At 42.2% G+C, this 21,176-nt stretch overlaps 2 protein-coding genes and 1 long non-coding RNA gene across 3 annotated transcripts; all 3 read right to left on the bottom strand.

Moving 5' to 3' along the window:
* Positions 1 to 2,631: 2,631 nt before the first annotated feature.
* Positions 2,632 to 6,903, bottom strand: LOC135944262 (uncharacterized). Its single transcript, XR_010575300.1, has 3 exons — positions 5,778 to 6,903; positions 5,526 to 5,653; positions 2,632 to 5,459 (listed from the first exon to the last, which is right to left on the bottom strand). It is a non-coding gene; the product is annotated as an uncharacterized LOC135944262 (long non-coding RNA).
* A 1,592-nt stretch (positions 6,904 to 8,495) lies between these two features.
* On the bottom strand, positions 8,496 to 9,827 carry LOC135942242 (putative ankyrin repeat protein RF_0381). Its single transcript, XM_065488262.1, has one exon. It carries the CDS (start codon positions 9,825 to 9,827, stop codon positions 8,496 to 8,498), a length of 1,332 nt encoding a protein of 443 aa, XP_065344334.1.
* Positions 9,828 to 11,430: 1,603 nt separating this feature from the next.
* LOC135942239 (putative ankyrin repeat protein RF_0381) lies at positions 11,431 to 15,177 on the bottom strand. The gene is made up of 3 exons (XM_065488252.1): positions 15,162 to 15,177; positions 13,073 to 13,140; positions 11,431 to 13,020 (listed from the first exon to the last, which is right to left on the bottom strand). Exons 1-3 carry the CDS (start codon positions 15,175 to 15,177, stop codon positions 11,431 to 11,433), a joined length of 1,674 nt encoding a protein of 557 aa, XP_065344324.1.
* Positions 15,178 to 21,176: the final 5,999 nt, after the last annotated feature.

Raw genomic sequence — 21,176 nt, 5'->3', positions numbered from 1 at the left:
ATACTAACAAAATATTAATCAAAGAAGAAAACCGTGAATTTTTGTTGAGAAATCGTGAGGAGCTAATTAACGGGAAATTGCTGGAAAGCACAAAACACGCATTAATTGGTGCCGCTATCCTTCACGACGCGTTTGACGGTCTGGACGGCATCGAGAGTCAAAGAGGCATTCCTACATTTGGCGAGCACTGCAAACAGATATGTTGCAAAAAAGTTCTTGTTTTAGCGATAAAACCTTTGGCGAGCACTTGGCCAAAGCAGACCCTGAGTTGTGGAAGACTCTTGAGTTTTGAACTGGCAAAGCTCTTCATTAAAAGGAATTCTGTCGGAGGCTCTTTCCCGCAGCTCAAGATTAAATGGCTTTTGGATGTTAAGAAATCCTATTTAGACCACTTGGTAGATAATTTTGACTCGGAAGTTTCACTCGATTCTCTTGTTGCCAATGATGACAAAAATAAAATAATAATTTTATAAATGACAGCATTTTCATTCGATAATTTTTTTCAAAACTCATATAGATAAACATAAAATGAAAACATATAGAGATTATGGAGATTATTATACCTTTCTCGCATTTTTCCACTTAACGACGAGGCAATTTCAACAGCATTAATAAAAGTATGAACTATGAACAACGTTGAAATAAATTTGTTTGTAATTTTTGTAAAATGAAAAGAAAGAATTAATTAATTAACTACATTTTTATTGACTTTTGGCGAAGTCATATAGATCAGATATGTTAAGTTTTAATTACATGGCCCCAATTTCAATGCACACACAAAATTACACACAAAAAACTATATATATATACATATATATATATATATATATATATATATATATATATATATATATATATATATATATATATATATATATATATGTATGTATATTTATATATGATACACAAGCCAAGAATTTTCCAGAATCATTAAATTTCTTGAGGTACAGAACTTTATATAAGGATATCATAACCGTTAATATATGTAACACAAAATGAGTTATTCTACGGTGATTTTGGAAATTAAATTGCAGACAGGACTGACATTAAATTTGTATAAAAATACTTGTTTGCCAAAGTTAGGGACAAACGTCCCTCGCATTTGTTTATGCGCTGTGAAAAAATAACTGGATATTGAGATTTTAAAACATTGCTCATCAAACGTTATATATAAGCTGAATATTTTGATCATGCTCTACAATTTTTTCGCTTAATTGACGTTATTATTATTATTTTCACACTTTGTCATAATACATTAATTTTATCACAAGTCAAATACATATAATTGATTTTAATTTATCGATCAGTGAATTGACACAAGAATGTAGTCTATTTTTGAGTAACACAAGTTTTTTCAAAATACTAATTTTGTGAAATCTCTTCCCCTGTGAGAAACAATAATTTAATTTTAGCTGAGAAAGCCTTAAACAATGTAAACCTACGGGATGTTATAACGCAGTTGTTATTTTAAGTAAATAACACAAAAATAACAACCAAGATATATATACGCCATCAGCTTTTGCTGATTGTGTTCCTGGAGGGAGAGGAGAGTGAAGAAATACACATTGTACATTGAGCGACCGCTGCACTCTCCGACCATTAAATATTTGCTTTCCAGCCGATCTGTGCGCCTTGTTCATTTTTGTTTCAAGTGTGCAGCCGCAGCGGAAGCGAAAGAACCGCCGTCTCAGCGAGAACTATGATTTTCACAAAGGTTTAAGTGTTTAAAATTTTCACAATTATTTAATAATTTCGGTTTTTGACAGATTATTCTGGCCCATCTAATATTGATGGCTGCTAGCAAAGTGAATTCCAATGCCACTCGGATGGAAAAAGCGATAATATGGAATGTTGTCCTGAGCAAGATGCAGGTTAATATCCAAATCTCCCAATTCCACTGTTAAATAAATAACCCAAGCTATTTTCAGACCTTCTATGATGCCCTGCTCCCCCTTAAAAGTCAAGAATGCATCCTGATCCTCGGCGACAGGAACGACGTCCAAGATTACGAGCTGAGCCGTTTCCTGCGGCGGGACAACACGCCAGTCAGCAAGAGCAAACTCGATGTCGAATATCCACGCTTTGATAAAGACAACACGACTGGCATTGTGCTGATCGACTTTCCCATGTACGATGAATTCTACAACATCACGACTGACATCATGTTTGCATTCATCGAAAAACTTATTTTTGACGAAGCGTTGCGGCTGAAGATACTGCTGATGGTGCCAGATTATTTCAAGGCTCAATCCTTCAGGTTTTCAAAGATAGTGTCTAAACTGGTCGCAGTTTTAGACCGCAACTCTCCGTCCTATTTCAATTCAATCGGCGTGATCGGTGTAATTAGGCAAGGCAATCAAAGATTCACCGAAGCGAAGGTTCTGAATATAGCGAGGAGTATGATCAAGGATCTGCAATCGGTTGACATGGAAAATTTGCACGACATTCTATACAAATTGACCGATCCAGATTTAAAAATGTATGGCAAAGGCACTTCCGAGTTCCTCGAGCGAAGGAAGACACTGATGTCGAAAATTCTTGAAAACGATCCATTTGAGGTTTTCAGGAGGCGGAGAAAAAGGGAAAACCAGTCATGGGCGCCAGTCAAAGAGGATAGGAGGCTCCCACCGAGAAAAAAGTCAACCAAAAGGTGCCCATTGGGTGCCCGCGTTCGGTCAGCCGGCTACCCCCCGTGGGCACCCAGATGGGCACCCATTGGTTATACCGCATGTCCAACCCTTCGGGCACCCGCGAGCGGTCATGCCCAGAATTCGGTCACCAAATGGGCACCCTTAAAATGACCTTTCAGAGAGACTCTTAATTTGTACCTTTAAGTATAACTGAATTCAGGGAGCGTAATAAATAAGAGGCCGAGAATATTCGTTGACCAAAAGCTAACCATCGGGTACCCGGCTGAGGTTACCACCAGCGGGCAGCCAATGGTTACCTTTTGGCTACCTTTTATCTAAGGCTGTCAGGTGGCAGGTCGATTGACTCTGTTCATTAAAAAAGTGAAATTTGTAGCGCAAAATGACAGCCCTAGGTAAGAGGTAGCCAAAAGGTAACCATTGGGTGCCCGCCTGCGGTTACCTTCAGTTGGCAGCTAGATGGGCAGCACTTTTATTGGATGATATTCATACAACAATTAAAGTACAATTAAATAATACATTTTATACATCAAATTTGAAGATCCCTATTTTAAAAAATCCCCAAAAATCGAATTGTGTGAATGAAAGGTGAACTGTAACTTTTTACTGAGTTTAGTTATAACCTTGAAATTTTCACTGTCTAAACTAGTTTTCGACCATAAAAATCTAATCAATTTACAAAAATTTTGCAGGTCAAAGGTCAAGGTCACCTTTCACGACCTTTATACGCAAATTCACAATTAAGGAATGAACCCTTAGGTTTTTTGGGGATCAGGGCTGAAATGTTGCAATTTAAACTCTGCACAAGCTCACCAACTTTTAAAGGTGCAACAATAGTTTTACTGCAATTTGAATTTAAAAATTAAAAACCAGCTCGAGGCCGCTCGATCAAGCACGGCCTTTAGTCAGTGAGTTCGCCGATCATTCGTCGATAATATTTTAACCCACTCCATTTTGTTAGACACATCAAGAGAGCCCAGGGTAGACATAGTGAGGTCGATACCGACCTTCAGGGTCGGTACCTGACGTGGCCCTGAGATAAAATTGTTAAAAATATCAAATTTCATCAAACTTGGTGTCTTGCCGTCGGTTATCACCACTCTACAGATAAAATATTAAAGTCAAAACTGCCGATTTCAAAATTAAACAATTTTTAACATCACGTCCAGATTAATGGCTTTCACAAATATTTCAAGAACCGGTTTCAGGATTGTCATTCGGCAGTATTATTGAGCTGTAAAGCAGCGAAAACCTATAAAAAGACACTATGATTGATGAAATTGGAAATTTTCGAAATTATTATCTCAGGGTCTCGTCAGGTTCAGACCCTTAAGGTTGATTTTGACCTAACTATGTCTATCCTTGGTCCTCTTGATGTGCCTAATCAAATGGAATGGGTTAAAATATTATCAACGAATGATAGGCGAACTCGCTGACCGAAGGCCATACTCGATCGAGCAGTATCGAGCTGAATTTAAACTTACATTTTCTAATTACAGCAAACGCTATTTTTGTGCCTCTAAAATTTGGTGTAATTATGCAAATTTTCACGGACTACATTTCAGCCCTGAGCCCCAAAAAATCTAAGAGGGCTATCATCCCTAAAAATTGAATTTTTAAAAAAGAAAGGTGACATGACCTTTAACCTGCGAATTAAAAGTAGTTCACAATTGAAAACTAGGTTTGGCAATGAAAATTAGAAGGTTATACCTATTGCAGTTAAATTACATTCCACCTTTGAAGAACAGAATAATCAGTTACAATTAAAAAATAAATTAATAAATGTAAACAACAATTTTTCAACACCAAAAATCGCGTAAAATAGACTGCAGAAAACAGCACAATTACAAATTAATAAAACTTTATAGTTACAACCATAATAAGACATTGATTTGTGAGGTGATGCAGTAACAGAGCAGATAATGTTGGCTGATTCTAAATATTGTATGAGTTTACCAGCAGTTGGGAATTCAGGAATTCCCCCTTGGCTGCCATTAAATGGCAACAGCTTTTACTTTTGATATAAATAAGATTCCACTGAGATAGAGGACACGGTCCTGCTGCTGTGCATTCAACATTCAACCCTTTAAATAATTATATTTGATGTGCTGGAAACCAAAAACAGTTAAGCCAATCATCGTCGAAGTGTAATTACATTTGTTTTCAATGTGCTGATGTTTCTAGGGTGATTGGTATGACTTATTTTGGTTTTCAGCACATTAAAATGAATTATTTTTAGTCCAGAGAGGCACAGCAGCAGCATTTAATAAAAAAAAACTCAATGAGAGGGAATCAAAATCAGAAGTATACCAGTGGCACCATCTGTTGATATTGACTTGAAACATTTAAGGCTTTTGCAATTATTGTTATTTTTAAACTTATGAGATAATTATCAGAATAATAATTTTAAAAATTTAGTTGTGTCCACAATAATTAGTTGTCTGGGAAATTATAGAAATTTTCATCTTGAGAATGTAAACCGAAACTAAAAATATGCCGCAAACACAAACTAAATCATAACAATAGTTGGATTCAGTTACTGCAAACATATGTCGAGTGAGTTTACATACGTATTTGAGCAGAACATATGAGTCTTGTTAAAAATTATATTTAAGATTTAAACACAAAAAACGCCATTAAACATACATCAAAGAAAACCGGTAAACCAAAAATCCACTCAATGTGCCTACTCGTGTCGTCCAGCGTCGAGCACTTATCCTGTCAAACATGGGCGTTGCTTTTCATATTTGGGGTCCATGGTTCCATCCATTTCATGACAGCCGAAAATGGAAACAAAACAGCAGACAAACCCTGCAAAATAAAATACAGAGTATTAATTATCCACTCAATAATATCGCCGGGAATTCAACTGCATACCTGCGGATACTGCGGCCGGAGTTTTGTTAACTTGTCCAGGCTTGTCATCCGGATGGCCATCGCGTTCAGGCAGCTATTCCCAACCAGAGGAGTCAGAGGACATCATCAGGGCGGGACGCGGTGCAAGCCTGACGACACAAGGATGAATTTAAAGCTATTTAAAACTAATATTTTGATGCCAGTGTCTACGCGCGCGTATTTTGGTACATCGCGCCGTACGCAAATATAATGCAAATTCAATGATATCCTTACCTTTCGGAACATCAGGAACATCCACAATCCGTCCAAGAACCCGTTGATGTGTTCGATTTGCCATAATACAACCGAAAACACGGCGAAATACTCTGCTGACATTGATGATGCAATCAGCGCGTCTCAACCGTCATGCTTGTTTACAGTCACTGAGCCAGAGGCAGCCGGCAGCAGCTGGTGCTGCTGCCGACAGTGGCGCCACACGCGCGGCCGAGTGTAACAAAGAAACGCGCGCGCGATAATGCTGAGCTAAAATAAGTGCTTAATACGAGTAAATTTAAAGAGTTTGAAATGCTAATTAGTGTTATAACCAAATAAATTTAAAAAAAAATAATTTTTACGAAACACGAACTCAAGAATTTACGGTGGCTATTTTAGGTTGCTCTTTGGTTGCCCATTGGTTAACCCATTTTGGTTATCAAAGTTTTTTTTATTTATTTGTGTACTTTAACTACTTTTACAAAAATATTTTCCAAAATAAGTGAAAACCTGCGGTGACGAAAATTTGACAAATTTTGAGGGTAAAACCGAGTAAAGTAAAATGGTGCCCGCGCATCGGTTAACCTTTGGGTAACCAAAAGTTGCCCCTTTTTAGCAATCATATTAAAATGCATAAAAAATTTATTTTTCAATCCTACAATAACCAAAACAATATTTTTTCTGTGCCCAAAATTTTAATTAATGAACCGGTCACACCGCATGCAGTTATCCGATCCGAGTTACCCGAAAAAGCTGCCCGATGGTTGCCCACGACTGGGCACTGGCAATTTTAGGTGATCCCAGCAAAAAATTAAAAATTCCAACCAAGCCAGGTTCAGGGTCATGCCTGAAATGCAAAACCGCCCTTAGTTTAATTTTTTTTCGGTGACCGCAAAGTGACCATAGTTAACCGCCGGCCCGCACCGAGTATCCGAAAGGTGCCCGATGGGTGCCCAAAACTGGGCACTGGCAATTTCAGGGATCCAAGCCAAATTTAGACAAAAATTTAATGAATCATGATTCAGGATCATGCCTGAAATGCAAAATCACCCTTAGTTTTAATTTTTTAGGTGACCGCAAGTGACCCCCTGCCCGCTCCGGGTAACCGAAAGGTGCCCGATGGGTGCCCAAGACTGGGCACGGGCAATTTCGGTTATCCGAGCCAAATTTCGAAAAAAAATCCGATGAAACATCATTCAGGATCATGCCTGAAATGCAAAACCACCCTTAGTTTTAATTTTGTTAGGTGACCGCAAGTGACCCCCTAACCGCTCCGGGTAACCGAAAGGTGCCCATTTGGTGCCCGAGACTGGGCACTCAAAATTTGCATGATCCAAGCCAAATTTCAAAAAAATTCCAATGAAACATGAATCAGGATCATGCCTACATTGCAAAACCACATTTAGTTCAACTTTTGTCAGGTGACCGAAAAGTGACCGCGGTTACCCCTCTGCTCGCTGGGCTGCGTAAGCTAGTCTTTGAGAAGTTGTCCTTTGCCTCTCCAGACGACAAAGCACACTACCGCGTTGTTGTTGATAAAACAACGTTTCACTTCGTCTCGCATAGTCTCGAATATATCCATACCCATAACAAAGATTATGTGAAAAACCTGGCGATAAATGTTGCTAAATATGTGGTGGGGAAAGACTTTGACGATTGTGACCGGCACAGCGTTGATAACATTGATAATAATCCTTATCATAGATACATTGAAATGATTATAGTTATGAGTCACGAAGAATTCAGTGATTACATGGATACTAATGGAGGACATGGTTGGAAAGATTTGCAATTTGAACGAACAAAGCTCGACTTTTTCGAGAAACTTCTGGATAAACCTAGCTCAGTGACAGAATTTAATATGAGACTTTTAATTGTAAACGAGATTTACGAGATACGCAATAAAGGAATCAAATGGCGTAAAAATTGTCAAAGCGACGGCTAATTCGAATTATTAGTCATGTCTCCTACTCAGAATAATAAAACTTAGTTACAATTTTGGTATAATTTAAATGTTTTTTCGTTAATTTTGATTTCATTGAAATAATTTTAATAAAATATACCATAAAACATTTATCAGGTGTGCTAATGCGTCATATTGCTCGCAATGCTCGCTTCCCATGGTCGACCTTTGATGTTTACAGCAGTATAATATTATTTAAAGTTAGCTCTCATCATAAAGAGTGATGTTATATTTGTTGTTCGAACTATAAGAAGTGTACATAATGAACTTAACCCAATAATTCTCTCACGGTTGAAGCTGAAGAACTAATTTCCATATTCCAAGGGGAAGAAATATTAAGGGATCAATTTTGACTCTAAGAAATTGTTGTAAAGCAATATTTGCACCGGAATTAGAGTTTTTTTTTTTCAAAAGGAGTTACAAGGACAAAAGCCACAGTGAATTTCAAAAAATTATAATTCAAGAAATTATAATCATCAATGTCCTTAAAGGATTTCTAAAAAATGATTTGCGGTAAAGCCAAAAAAACTTTTTCTGAGATATTTGATCAAACTTTTCCTATGAGATCGAATCATTCAATATTTTAGATTAAAATATTTCAAATTTGAGCAGAGCACAATAATTAAAAACACAAAATCTGATCAAAATTTTTTTATTTTACATTTAAGTCCTTGATCCGTTTTGGTCAAGCTTGTTTTCCTTGCGCTCTATATGGATATTTATCTCGACACTTTGACGTCACATTTCAAATCCATATTTTAGTACAAAAAATTCGATCAAATATCAGCACACATGTGCAAAGAAGCATCGAGAAGTTTATCCAGATTTTCATAGGGCATTTTCATAGCCATGCCAATTTTCGCATCAATCAAGGCGTTGAAGCACTCGTGCATTTCTTTGTTGCCGTTTTTAATGAAGCTCCAAACGGGCTCTCCCTTCGTCGTCTTTGCGTAGAGGTCTGCACCTTCCATGAGCAGCCAGTGCACCGTCTCCACGCTCGCGTTCTCAGCTGCGATGTGGAGCACGCTTTTCCCGTCGTCTAAAGTGCGTTCCCTGATGAGTCTTCTCTTCTTTTCGCACACGAGTTTAGCACAATCGAATGCGCCCACCCTGAGGCAGAGGTGCAGGTAGTTGTCGCCTCTGCATCGCACTTTCAGGTCGGCGCCGTGTTCGAGCATGACCTTGACGACCTCGGTGTTCTTGGCAGCCAGGGCATCGCTCAAAGGAGTCATTCCGTCTTTGTTTTTGTGATCCACGGACAGGCCCAAGCCAAGCAGATAGCGCGCGATGTCAGCGCCGTGAGACTTGTTGCTTCCGGCGTAATGAAGGCAGCTTGATTCCCGTTTGCACACTTTTTTGGCGCATATTCCCGCTTTTTCAACCATCCACTTGCAGGTCTCCAAGTCGGCTTCTCTCACTGCGTGGTGGAGGGCGTTCATCCCTCTAATTGTGATCCGGTGAATCATCTTCTGGTCGAGATTGTGGAGAAATTTGACGCTTTCGAATTTTTTCATCAAGATGCAGACAGTCATGAGGTTTTTTCCGCGAATCTTATCCTTCCTCCAGTCAACCTTAAATTTCAGCATCTCTTCGGCAACCACAAAGTTTTCGGCCATCAGCGCGTATGCGAAGGGAGTGTATTCTCTTTTGTCCTTCAGATTCAGGTCCAAACCGTGGCCAATAAGAATGGAAACAACTTTCTCTCCGTGTTTCACGTTCAAACCGGCATAGTGAAGTGCAGAGCCGCCTCTGTTATTACACAGAGTTCCGACGTAGTTTTTTTGTCCCTCTCGCTGCTCCATTTCCTCGATGAGCCGTTGGCAGAGATTCTCGCTGGCGTATTGTGCCGCGAGGTGGAGGGCGTTTCTCCCATCAAAGCTCCATGCCGTGGCAAGCTGGTAGTCGGAGCGCAGAACGTCCAAAGCGTGGCACAGGTCGTTGCGGACGATGCAGCAGTGCATCAGATTGCAGCCAGCGTTGTGCATCTTGAGCAGCTGCTCTGCCGTTCCAAGTTGTCCATCGTCGAGAGCGCAGTCGATTGGCGTTACTCCCGGATCGTTTGGCTCCAGTCCAAGCAGAGACAACATGGCCACCAGTTCGGGCCCCATATGCCAGTGAGGGTGGCCAGGACCTCTCTGTGTGGAAATTTGTTTAAATAAAAGCAGCTCATTTATTTTCTTCTGACTTCAGACAAATAACCCGAATAACAATATCTCGCGCGTTTCTCCCTTCACTGGCATCTACCAAGAAAATTAGTAAAAAGCTTTTACAAAATTCTCTCTTATCGCTAAATTATTTAAAAAAAAATCCACAAAGTAATTCGACAATACCCCAACTTTTTAGAAAAAACTCGTTCTCACCAATTAAAGGTTATAAATTAAACTGAGTGCGCTATACCCAAGAAACTTCGCACGCAATCCAAATATTATATAAAAGGAGCAGAAGTTATGTGGTAGCCTCAAGGAGAGGAAGCTTCTACAAAGTTATCGGGGGATGGACGCACACAAACAGCAGGGTAAATTTCGCTTTTCTCTGAATTCTGACCAAATGTAAAATATTTACGAGCAGTGCAAGTGTACCAAAGATTGTTTGACAGTCTAGAATTCGACCATGCCCAGGACCAGGAAGGATTAATTTGAGGAAAATACGGAAAAAACTTACGCAAGACACGCGTGACTCGGCGACTGCACGGATGGCGCGGAGAGAAAATCCACACAGCTGATAGAGCAAGGGGAGTGATTTGAGCGAGAGGTTATTGGCCTGCCGGCCAGCAGGCCTGCAGCGCTGTGCTCTCCCGTTTTCTTTTTATTCAAGGCCACACAGCCTCTCAGGTAGTGAGCATTTAGGGGGTAAAGTGGCAGAGGAGAAATATCATCGGAGGGTATGCCAAAATTGATTTAGCAAAAGATAAATAAATATTTTTGACAAAAAGTTATAATTTTTTCTCAGGTGTTTTTGCTGAATTAATTTTTTTCAAAAGGTCTCAGCCGGCCGAACTAGCCAGAATATTTTGGGTCACGTGAGCAGCCGCTAGCCATACTGGGAAAATTGCCAGCCGCCAACAGATGGCGCCACTGGTTTCTCATCATTTTGAGTCTCGTCTTTATTCCGCCACAATTTCAGATTTTACTGCTACATTCTGCTGTCCATTCTGCATTTAAATTGATAATTAATTTTTATGATAAGCAAACATTTGGCCAGCAAACCGTTCTAAAGACTCGGATATTAATAAATTTTATAAATTAATTGCAAAAAGTTTTGGAGCGAGTCACTGGGCTTGTTTTATTGAAAAATTTTTGGATATACAGCGATAGGAGTCTGCAAATTAGAGTGGAAGTGCCTTACATTTGGAAGAAACCGCGGTGGTGAATTGAATTGAATATGTCGGCTACGTTTAACGCAATTATTAATTACACGGTTTTCAGTTCAGTCGAATTTTAGCGTACTGATTTTATTTTTTATTATTAAAATTGGATTTACAAAAACTAAATAAATGGGTTTGCTGTGTTTGAATTAAAATACCACATTTTTATTTCTACGACTTCGTGAAATACTGAAATCATTTTTCTCATACCATCTCATGACGTTTACATTAATTTATTTCTTCGAATAGGCCCTCTGTGGTAATTTGTTGCGAGTAAAAACACGTTTGTTTAAAAACTTGCTAAAAAATCAGTCTGATGCAATCAGGAAGCAAATGGCTTTGCTACATCAATCAAATATTTTTAGCAACTCAATCTTGGCATGCAATTCATTGGTATCAGCTCTATTTTCCAAATTTTCATCCGCAGGCAAGGACTGCAAAGTTTCCAACAGTTCTTGCTGCTTTAACAGTTCTCGAAAGTAAAGTCGCATTGTCTCATCCTTTGCGAAGAAAGCAGGCTTCTTGCCGTCATTTGTCTGAGCGTGAATGCTTGCGCCTGCTTCGTAGAGCCAGAAAGCCGTTTGCACGGACGCTTTCTCTGCTGCAATGTGGAGGACGGTTCTTCCGTCACTCAGAACGTCATTAATCAGTCCTTTCCTGCAGTCATACACAAGTTTTGCACAAATTTCCGCGCCGTTACGTAGGCAGAAGTGCAAGTAGTTCTCCCCATTTAATTTTACGCTCAGGTCGGCTCCTTGGCCGATCAGCAGCTTGGCAACGTCGTCTTTTTTGTGCCTCAGGGCGCAGTGCAGCGGCGTCTCGCCGATTTGGTTCTTCCTGTCGACGTCCACGCCCGAATCGATCAGGTACTTGGCGATTTCGGCTCCGTGCCTCAGGTTGCTGCCCGCGTAGTGCAGGGGGCTGCTCATTTGCTTCAAGCTAAGCCTGTGCACGTTGATTCCGGCCACTTCGACCAGCCACTGCACGAAATCCAGGTCTGCGTACCTGGCTGCGAAGTGGATGGGGTGCAACCCTTTCACCCTTGCGTGGTGAATCAAATCGTTGTCACAGCTGTGCAGGAATTTGACGCTTTCGAACCTTTCCCACTCGAGAAGCACCTTCATGGGATTTTTCTCGAAAATTTTCGCATTGTAGTCGGCTCCTAATCTGATCATTTCTTTTGCAGTCTCCAAGTTCTCGGAGATGAGCGCGAAATGGACGGGAGTGTAGCCTTTCAGGCTGCGCTTGTTTACATCCATATTCCAGTCAGCGAAAAGATCGGCCAACTCGACGCCACGTGTCTTGTTCAGGCCGGCGTAGTGGAAGGCAGTGCAGCCCCGCTCCTGGCACTCAGAGTCGACGAGGCTCGGGTCCAAACTTTGCATCATTTCGGCGATCCAGTCGCACATGGCCCAGTCGGAACTGAGTGCAGCCAAGTGGAGGGCGTGTCTTCCGTCGGGGATGCGTTTCGTCAGCAGCTCAGGCTTCTTTCTCGCGACTTGTTCTGCCAGTTCTAATTGATTGCGCATGACGCAGTAATGCAGGAGGTTGATCTCAGAGTTCGTGAACAACAGCAGCATTTCGGCAGTCTGGTAGTAGCCAAAGAGGAGGGCGTAGTCGATGGGCGTGGCGCCGTCGCAGTCCCGCTCTATCGGATCGAGTCCGTAAACAGAGTAGATGCTGACGAGCTCGACGCCGCAACGCTTGTTCAGCGCGGCAAAGTGCATCACGGAGAGGCCGTATTCGGTCTTGAACCGGAAGTTGCGGTCCCGCTGCAACATCACAAAATTGACCTCCGGTTTGGAGAGGTAAGCTGCCAGCATGACGTCATTCAGGCCAAGCCTCGTCTTTGGGTTTGAATCTTCAGCATACAGGACAGGATGATTTATAACGTCGAGTTCGTCAAATTTTAGCAGGTTGATGGTACCCTCCTCTTTCTGCAAAGTAAAACAATAGTCAAATAATCATAGAACAGAGGATATTATTTACTTTTTTTATCGAATTCATTTGAGGATTTTGAAGAGGTGGCAGGTTTGGAGCGTGGTTGATGCAGAACTCTGTGAAAAAAATCAAATTATAATATAATAAAATATTTATTGGCTTTTGGCGAGGTCATATACATCAGATATGCTACATTCTAATAATATGCCCCCTAATTGTAATGCACACACACAAACTTACAAACAAAAATCAAAACTATCTAGCAAAGAATTCACCAGAACCATACAACTTCTTGACAAAAACTGATCATATCGCAGCTCAAGCCGCACCGAAACTCACTAAGCATTATAAAAATAGAAGAACTATAGAGAAGGGATTTTGCTGCGATATCAAAACAATGTCTGAGGCGCAGTATACAATTCAGGTAAAAAAGTGCCATTTATTGATTTTGAGAGTACTGTGAATTTATTTCATGCTGTCTCGCGCGAAAAGGCGAGAAGGTCCGGTCACATGATGCGGGCGAGCACGCTGGTTGGTTACTGGTCACGCCCACTTTTTCAGTCCCAACACAACAAGAAAAAGACTTTGTTGAAATTGCACCTAGCTCAACAACCACCACAATTTTCACTGTTTGTTGCCCTTTTCTTGCAACACGTTTTTGTTGAGCAAGTTCTCAGACGTTTTGTTGTTGTGTTGTGACTGAAAAAGTGGGCGTGACCAGCAACCAATCAGCGTGGTAACCAGCGTCACGTGACCGGAACTTCTCGCCTTTTCGTGCGAGACAGCATGAAATGTAATCGCCGATTTCTAAAAATCGATTCATTTTTTGCTTTTAAATTAGCTCCGACATAATTAAGCACTGCAAATAAAAAAAAATCGGTATTAATCCAGTATTTCTGGTTTTAGCCACAGAATGTAAATTGACGGTGAAGCAAGCTGTAAATATAACGAATCCTTCTTAATTCTTAATACACAATAAAAAGAATTTTATGAGTGGTTACTCGAAATAAATTTGTTGACAAAATGAAAAACAAACTATACATGAAAGAGATTTGTTAGAAAGCTGGATAATTAATTTTTGAACAAATGTTACCTGTTGACAGTTTTACAATGACATGATCAATTTTAACTATTATTTCATGGGAAAAGTTAGGATAGAACCACACAAAAATTTTGTAATGCTTTTGAACTGGCTTCTGGCTTTGCCATGTAGTAACAACAAACTTTGAGGAGAAAATATTCCTTCTGAATTTTCATGAGAAGCTTCTAGGAAAATTCCAGGTATTTACAACAATTGATGGCGTAAATTTCATAAATGCATTCCCAACCCTCTTTAGATTTGAGACAATTTAAATTGTAAAAATATTTTATTCAATAATTTATGGCCTTTCAAAATTAAAAAATACACCCTGAAGTCTAATGCCATTTCCACATCAGACACACAAAAATTTTAAATTTCTCCCTTAATGTACTGGTGTGTGTTAAAATAAATACATTTGGCTCATTTAAAATAATCATCAGAGATGTAATAAAGAATGCCAGGCCACTTAAAGACAAAAAACCATCTCCTTTAGTCGCGAGGGTAATATTGGTAAACTTACAAATCAGAGCGGCGGAACAACCAATCTGGAGCAATCAAAAAGTCTGCTTGGAGTTTTTTTTTTAGCTCGCACAAACCAGAAGACAACAGCAGACATGCGATCCAGAATGATCCACGCGGTAGACGCAGGGTAAATGAGGCTTTTCATTGTTAAACAGCTGTGTGCCTTCTCGCCTTCACTGACCCACCTCATCCTTTTCCTTTGTGTTTGTTTGTATGAAGAGCCATTTCAGGAACGCAAGGCTGTAGAAATAAAAAAGCAGAGCAGCGTTGGCGGGTGGGATGAAACAGGTGGTGCGGCGTTGTCGGATTCAAAAGCATTAAATTTCCTAATACCATTCGTCAGCGCTGCCTTCCTTGATTCCCACCCCCCACTTCTCTCAACCAGTGATTGGCGGTACTTTGAAAACACCGGTTAATACCGGTTCCACCCTCAATAACTTGGGAAAACTATCCGGTACTTGACCGTTTTTAACCGGTACTGCAAAAAACCTCATTGCCGAGTACTTTTCATGTTTTTCACCGATGATGATGTACCGATATTTTTGGTCATACCTCCTTCTAACTAACTTCAAGCTTGGGTGGGATTATGAGAAGGACAAGACGTGCCGCCATATTGGATCTGGAATAAAGGGTAAATATATATTTCTAGTCTGTGAACTGCATAAAGCAGCTAAGGTGGCGGGGATAGGAGTGTGTCTTCACGGCAAATCCTCTTCTTCCTACATTCCAAAGGGAGAAGGGGCTACAAGCGTCACTTGCTGTTTGACTGCCGAGGTGAGAGGAGAGGCAGCTGATTGCTCAATCGTCGAGCAACGTGAATATTTGGAATGCTCCAGAAAAAAACAGAAAAACGATCATGTGAGTAACATTTTCTTGATTTTGTTTTCGGTTTATGTAAATTGATGTACTGAAGTCTCTAGAGGGCAGTTACATAATTGATTTATTAGTTTATAAGGGTGGAAATTTGACACCAATAGACTATGAGGCTCAACAATTATTTTAATCGACCACGAATAGCAATTTAGAGGTCTCAGCTGACGGTGGCCATTTTCACCGGCGTTTGGCGCGGCCGACAATATTTTAAACGTTTGATACAGTGCTGAACAGCCCGCGAGACATTTTTGCCCAGCACTTTTTACACTCAAAAAAAAAATTGTCTATGGCAGGCCCCGCAGAACCTTATTTTCAATCCATTTGATGATTAGCTTGGCCGAAAAACTTAAACGTCGATCACGCACAGCATTATTACCGCACTTTTTGCCACTTAGGGACAATGCACTTCATATAAAACGTCCTCAAAGCCCGACTAAAAACGCCAGCGAGAGCACTTGCCGCGAAAAATAGACGGACCAGCTGAAACTGAAACTTTAAAATGTAAACAATGACACTGATAGGCCAATTTTAATTTTTAGACCAATCACAAATTAGTTCTGGTTATAACCTCACATCCTTGACTTTGACTGACGCGAAATCAGTCTGAAAAAATGTAGGAAATATTTTTTTTCAAATCAAGAGCGATGCCAACAATAATAAAAGTGGAAATAAATTATAAAATAAATACAAAATTAATTAAGATAATAATAAGTGGTATAATAATTAAAATTATGAAAAATTAAAATATAAATTAATATGGATAAAAGTCATTTAAATTAAATTAACGATACCAGCGGCTGCTAATCTTGTTCGAGAGATTCGCCGCTGTTGTGCGGATTCCTTCGTCGGACGTCCAGACTAATTCTTACTATGATATTAGGCTTAATAGGGAGGCACAATTAAACAAGTGTTTTCCCTTATTCAGCATCATTGTTAAACTAAAGCTTTTATTTACGGCAGGGCTGCCAACTAGTGGCGTGCCAACATAACATTATATCAAATCCTCCCCCTTTGAGACATCAAATTTATTTGAATAGAGGAGATCAGGAATTTAACTGATAGGGAAAATATCACGAAATAAATTACATCATTTAGTCTTGAGTGATGGCTTGACATACAATGCAATAAAGATCACAAAATTTGTCTTGAGGTTTTTCTTGCTTAACAATTAATTATTTTTTTTAAATTCACTTTTCACTTTTTGGCTTGAAATCACTAAACTGAAAATGTTTATGTCATCACAAAGTCTGCGTACCTCTTTGGCATCTGTTTCACTCTCGCCGACTTCCTCGGAGACGGCGCCGGCAGTTCCGTGCTGGCTCTGGGTGTGGCAGGGTTTGGCGCATAAGGTACCTGCTCAGGTCCAGCAACAGGAGGTGGCTTTTCCGCTCTCTCTGGATTCTCCCCCCTTGCCTGAGAGGATGATCTGTCTGGCGGCTCCGGAGGAGTCAACTTGTCATCGACCGGAGTCGGCACGAGGTCTTGCTCGACTAGCGGCTCGAATGGGCCTCGGTGGAGCTTCACTTGGTCCAGGTGCCTTTGGATAGTGCCGTCTGCTGTTTCTGCCAGAATTCGCCTTGGTCCAAGCATTCTCACCAGCTTCGCTTGCTCCCACTTCTGTTTGGGGTCCCGATAGCTCCGGACAGCGACTCGATGAGGCTGCTCAGGTGGTTTAGGCTGCTTTGGGAGGGCTTCCAGCATTTTTTCTTCTCGGGCAACTGTCTTGTCTCTGTGGACCAATGGAACCTGTGACTTGGACAGAATTGTTAGAGGTCTGCGTCCCAAGTTGAACTCAGCAGGTGCAATTCCAGTGGAGGAATGAGGTGTTGAATTGTGTCCCGGCAAGAAACTATCAATTTTAGCTGGCCACTCAGCCTCTGGAATCTTTTTCAGGAAGTTTTTCACAGTTTGTACTCCGCGTTCTGCGACTCCATTTGTTTGAGCGCTGTTGGGTGGGGAGAAAATCAGGTTTACTCCATTTTGAGCGCAGAATTTCTTGAATGTGTCCGCACGAAAGGCTGTACCATTGTCACAGACCAGGGTGTCACATAGTCCTTGCACTCGGAAGAGCCGACGACAGTAACGAATCACCGTGTCAGCATTCATACCTCGGGTTTTTTCGGCGTCGAGCCAACCTGACAAGCCATCTGCGGCGACAATAAAGGTTTTGTCACACTTCACCTCTAGAAAGTCCAGGTGGACTCTGCCTCAGGCGCGATTGGGCACCGACCAGGGGATGACAGGCGCCTTCAGAGGGGCTCGGTTGAATAACGAACACGGCTAGCAGTTTCGGCTGATATCCTCGATGTGCTTGTCCATATTCGGCCAATAGAAGAATTGCCTTGCCAGACTCTTCATTTTTGACTGTCCAAAGTGGTTGAGGTGTAGCAGGGCAAGAACTTAGGGTCGTAGAGCAGCGGGAATAACTGCCCGGTCTGAAAAGTCACAATTCCATTTGAGTATTTCAGCCTCGACCAGCGTTTCTTATATTCGGCGAAGGCGACTGGAAGGGATTGCGGGCCCATACCTTTGAGGAGGTAGTTTTTCAATACGAGCAAACTGTCATCTTCAGACGTTGCCTTCTCCAGCTCGTCAATTGACAAAAACTTGGCCCCATCAACCACGTTCATGATGGCGATGGCGGGGGCTTCCATCTGCTCCTCGCAGTCCTCCTCACCGGGCAGGGGCAGTCTGGAAAGCGCATCTGCGTTTGAGTGCTGTTTCCCCGGTTTGAAAAGGATTTCAAAGTCGTAGTCACGCAAGAAGATGCAATAGCGGACTAATTGTGAGGTCAAATTCTCAGAAATTGGGTGTCCCTTCCCAAAGATGCTAATCAGGGGCTTGTGGTCAGTCACAATTTGGAAATGCCTGCCCCATACATACTTCTTGAGCTTCCTGACGCTCCACACAACTGCGAGCGCTTCCAGCTCTACTTGGGAGTAGTTCTTCTCAGCTTTCTGCAAGGTGCGTGAAATAAATAAGATTGGAACTTCTCTTCCATCCGCACTCACATGGCTAAGGACAGTTCCCAGGCCTCGCCTACTTGCGTCACACGAGATCCGCACGTCCTTCTGAGAGTCGTAATCCGTCAAGGCGAAGGCGCCCAAGAGGCAGCGCTGGACTTTTTCAACAGCCTGCTGGCACTCTTCTGACCAGACAAACACGACGTTCTTCTTGAGCAGCCTGTAAACAGTGGCCAAGATTGACGCCTTGTTTCTGATGAACCTATCGTAATAGTTCACAAACCCAAGGTAAGCCATCAAGTCACCTTTGCTTTGAATCTTGGGCATCTCTCGCACCGCTCGGAGCTTATCCTCGGTCGGCAAGATTCCTTTTAGCGTCATACGGAAACCCAAATACTGAAGCTCTGGAACACCAAAACAGCACTTGCTTAGTTTGACTCGAAGACCCTTGGACAAGAAAACTTGGAGGACTTTTTTCGTAAGATCCGTCAGCTTTTCTTGTGATTCGGCAAAGAGGAGCAAATCGTCAAAATAAACGAACACTCCCTTTAAATGAGAGACGAGAGACTTGATGGTATTCTGAAAAATAGCAGGGCAAACCGACAAACCTGGCGGGAGTCTCTTGAACTGGAACAGGCCCAAGTGTGTGTTGATCGTCAGCACCTGGGCGGACTCGTCATCCACTTCAAGCTGAAGGAAGGCGCCCAGAAGATCCAGCTTCGTAAAGAAATATCCAGGTTTCAGTTGCACCAGTAAGTCGTCCACGCTGGGAATTGGGGTTGACGCCGACTCGCACGCAGGATTTACTGTGGCGCTAAAGTCAGCACACAGTCGCAAGGTTCCATCACCTTTCTTAACCCAGACCACGGGCGTGGCCCAGCTGCTGAACACGACCTTCTTCAGCAATCGGTTCTTCTCCAAGGCTCGAATCACTTCAGAGGCCTTTTCCTGCAACCCATACATAAGGCATAACTCGAGCCGGCAGTCGCACAGGCTCGACGTTCTTCGGGAATGTGCACTTGCGGACCCTTAAACTTCCTTAGCTCAGGGCGGAAGACTTCTTCTAAGTCTTGGAACTCAGGTGGTACAGATGTCATCTTCAAGACCTGCGGCACCTTCAAAGCTGGGACCGCCTTCTGCACCTTCAACCCTGAAACCGTAACCTTAATGTCCAGCGGAGCAAACCAGTTTCTTCCCAGCAGAGGGGGCCCATCCTGGCTCATAATCAGCAAGACGAGGTCACATGGTGGCAGTCCTTTGGGTTCAAGGTGGAGGGAAACCTTTCCAGCGGCTTGGATCTCATTTTTCTGACCCCACGCCGTCATCTTCACTGAGCTAGGACGGAGAGCTGCTTTATTTGGGAAAAACTCCTCAAAAGTGGACAAGCCAATCAGCGATTATGTGGCTCCACTGTCCACCTCAAGCTTCAGCCTCTTCTTGTTCACCTTGATGCTCAGGTGCACCTTCTGGGTGGCAGCCTCTTCATCCCTGACGCCCTGAATTTGCAGCAGATAATTTACCACTGCCTCTGGTTCCTCCCCCCCTTCGCCGGAGTCACCCTGGACATAGTTTGTACTGGACCTCTGCGATTGAGCGTGGCACACCGCTGCTAGGTGTCCTCTTTTGCTGCAAGTGTGGCATTTCTCATTCTTAAATTTGCAGTTTGGTCTCGTGTGTCCGGCTTTTCCGCATGTGTGGCTTCTGTGGCTGATTTGTCAGACTGCTCCTTGTCAGTCTTCTTCTTCTCATTGCCCTTTTGCCAATTTTTCTTGTTCCAAGAAGGCCCAACTTTTAGGACCTCTTAAACAGCCGGATGCGAGAGGGATTTGGCACTTGCTGCCGCCTGCTCGTGTGCTGTGATGAAGGACGTTACGTACTTGAAGGTCAGCTTGTCGTCGTCTTCAGTCAGCAGCTTCTGCCGAATCACGTCGTCGCTGAGTCCTGAAATGATCTTCGGCACCAGGAACAGGTCCCTAAAGTCGTCATCGTCGAAGCCGGCACGCGCGCTTAGCTCAACAAGGTCCGCAATAAACTCGGCGGTCGGTTCTCCCACCTTCTGGAACCTCCTGAAGAACTTGTCTTGGTAGACGATGCGCTTTGGTTCTACCCGTTGGTAGTAAACGGCCAGCCTTGAAGTCAGGTCGTCGAAAGACATCTCAGCAATCGGCTTACCCGCGCTGAGTTTCAAAATCACACGAAAGGTTTTCGCGTGTTTGGTTGTCAACAAAAATATTTCGTTTGTCTTCAGGGGCTGTGATGCGGCGCGAGCAGAAATACATATCCCACCTTTGCATGTAGTCTTGAAAGCTCATGTCCTCGTTCGGGTCAAACGCCTGGATTCGCGGCTTATCATTGTAGACAAAGGCGGGCCTCTGATGTGACGCGTCGGCCATGCTTGCCGGTTTCGCATCCATGCTGCACTCACGTGATGATATTTTTACTGCGAATTATCACAGTAATCCTCGTCGCCAATTCATACAGCGGCTCCTAATCTTGGTCGAGGGATTATCCGCTGTTGTCCGGAATCCTTCGTTGGACGTCCAGACTTATTTCTTACAGTGATTTTAGGCTTGACTTAGGGAGAACAATAAAACGAGTGCTTTCCCTTTCTTAGCATCATTGTTAACTAAAGCTTTTATTGACCGTAGGGCTGCCAACTATAGTGGCATGCCAACATAACATTATATCAATAAAAGCACTATCAAAATTCACA

This window comes from Cloeon dipterum, chromosome 4, assembly GCF_949628265.1.
Source record: "Cloeon dipterum chromosome 4, ieCloDipt1.1, whole genome shotgun sequence".
Lineage (NCBI taxonomy): Eukaryota > Metazoa > Arthropoda > Insecta > Ephemeroptera > Baetidae > Cloeon > Cloeon dipterum.
The sequence above is the reverse complement of the archived record's forward strand: the minus strand, read 5'-3'. Positions and strand labels throughout refer to the sequence as shown.

Coding starts and splice junctions, on each gene's coding strand:
- LOC135942242 (XM_065488262.1), bottom strand. CDS start 9,827: ATGGGGCCCGAACTGGTGGCCATGTTGTCTCTGCTTGGACTGGAGCCA.
- LOC135942239 (XM_065488252.1), bottom strand. Junction 13,021..13,072: donor AAATGAATTCGATAAAAAAA/GTAAATAATATC, acceptor TTTACTTTGCAG/AAAGAGGAGGGTACCATCAA.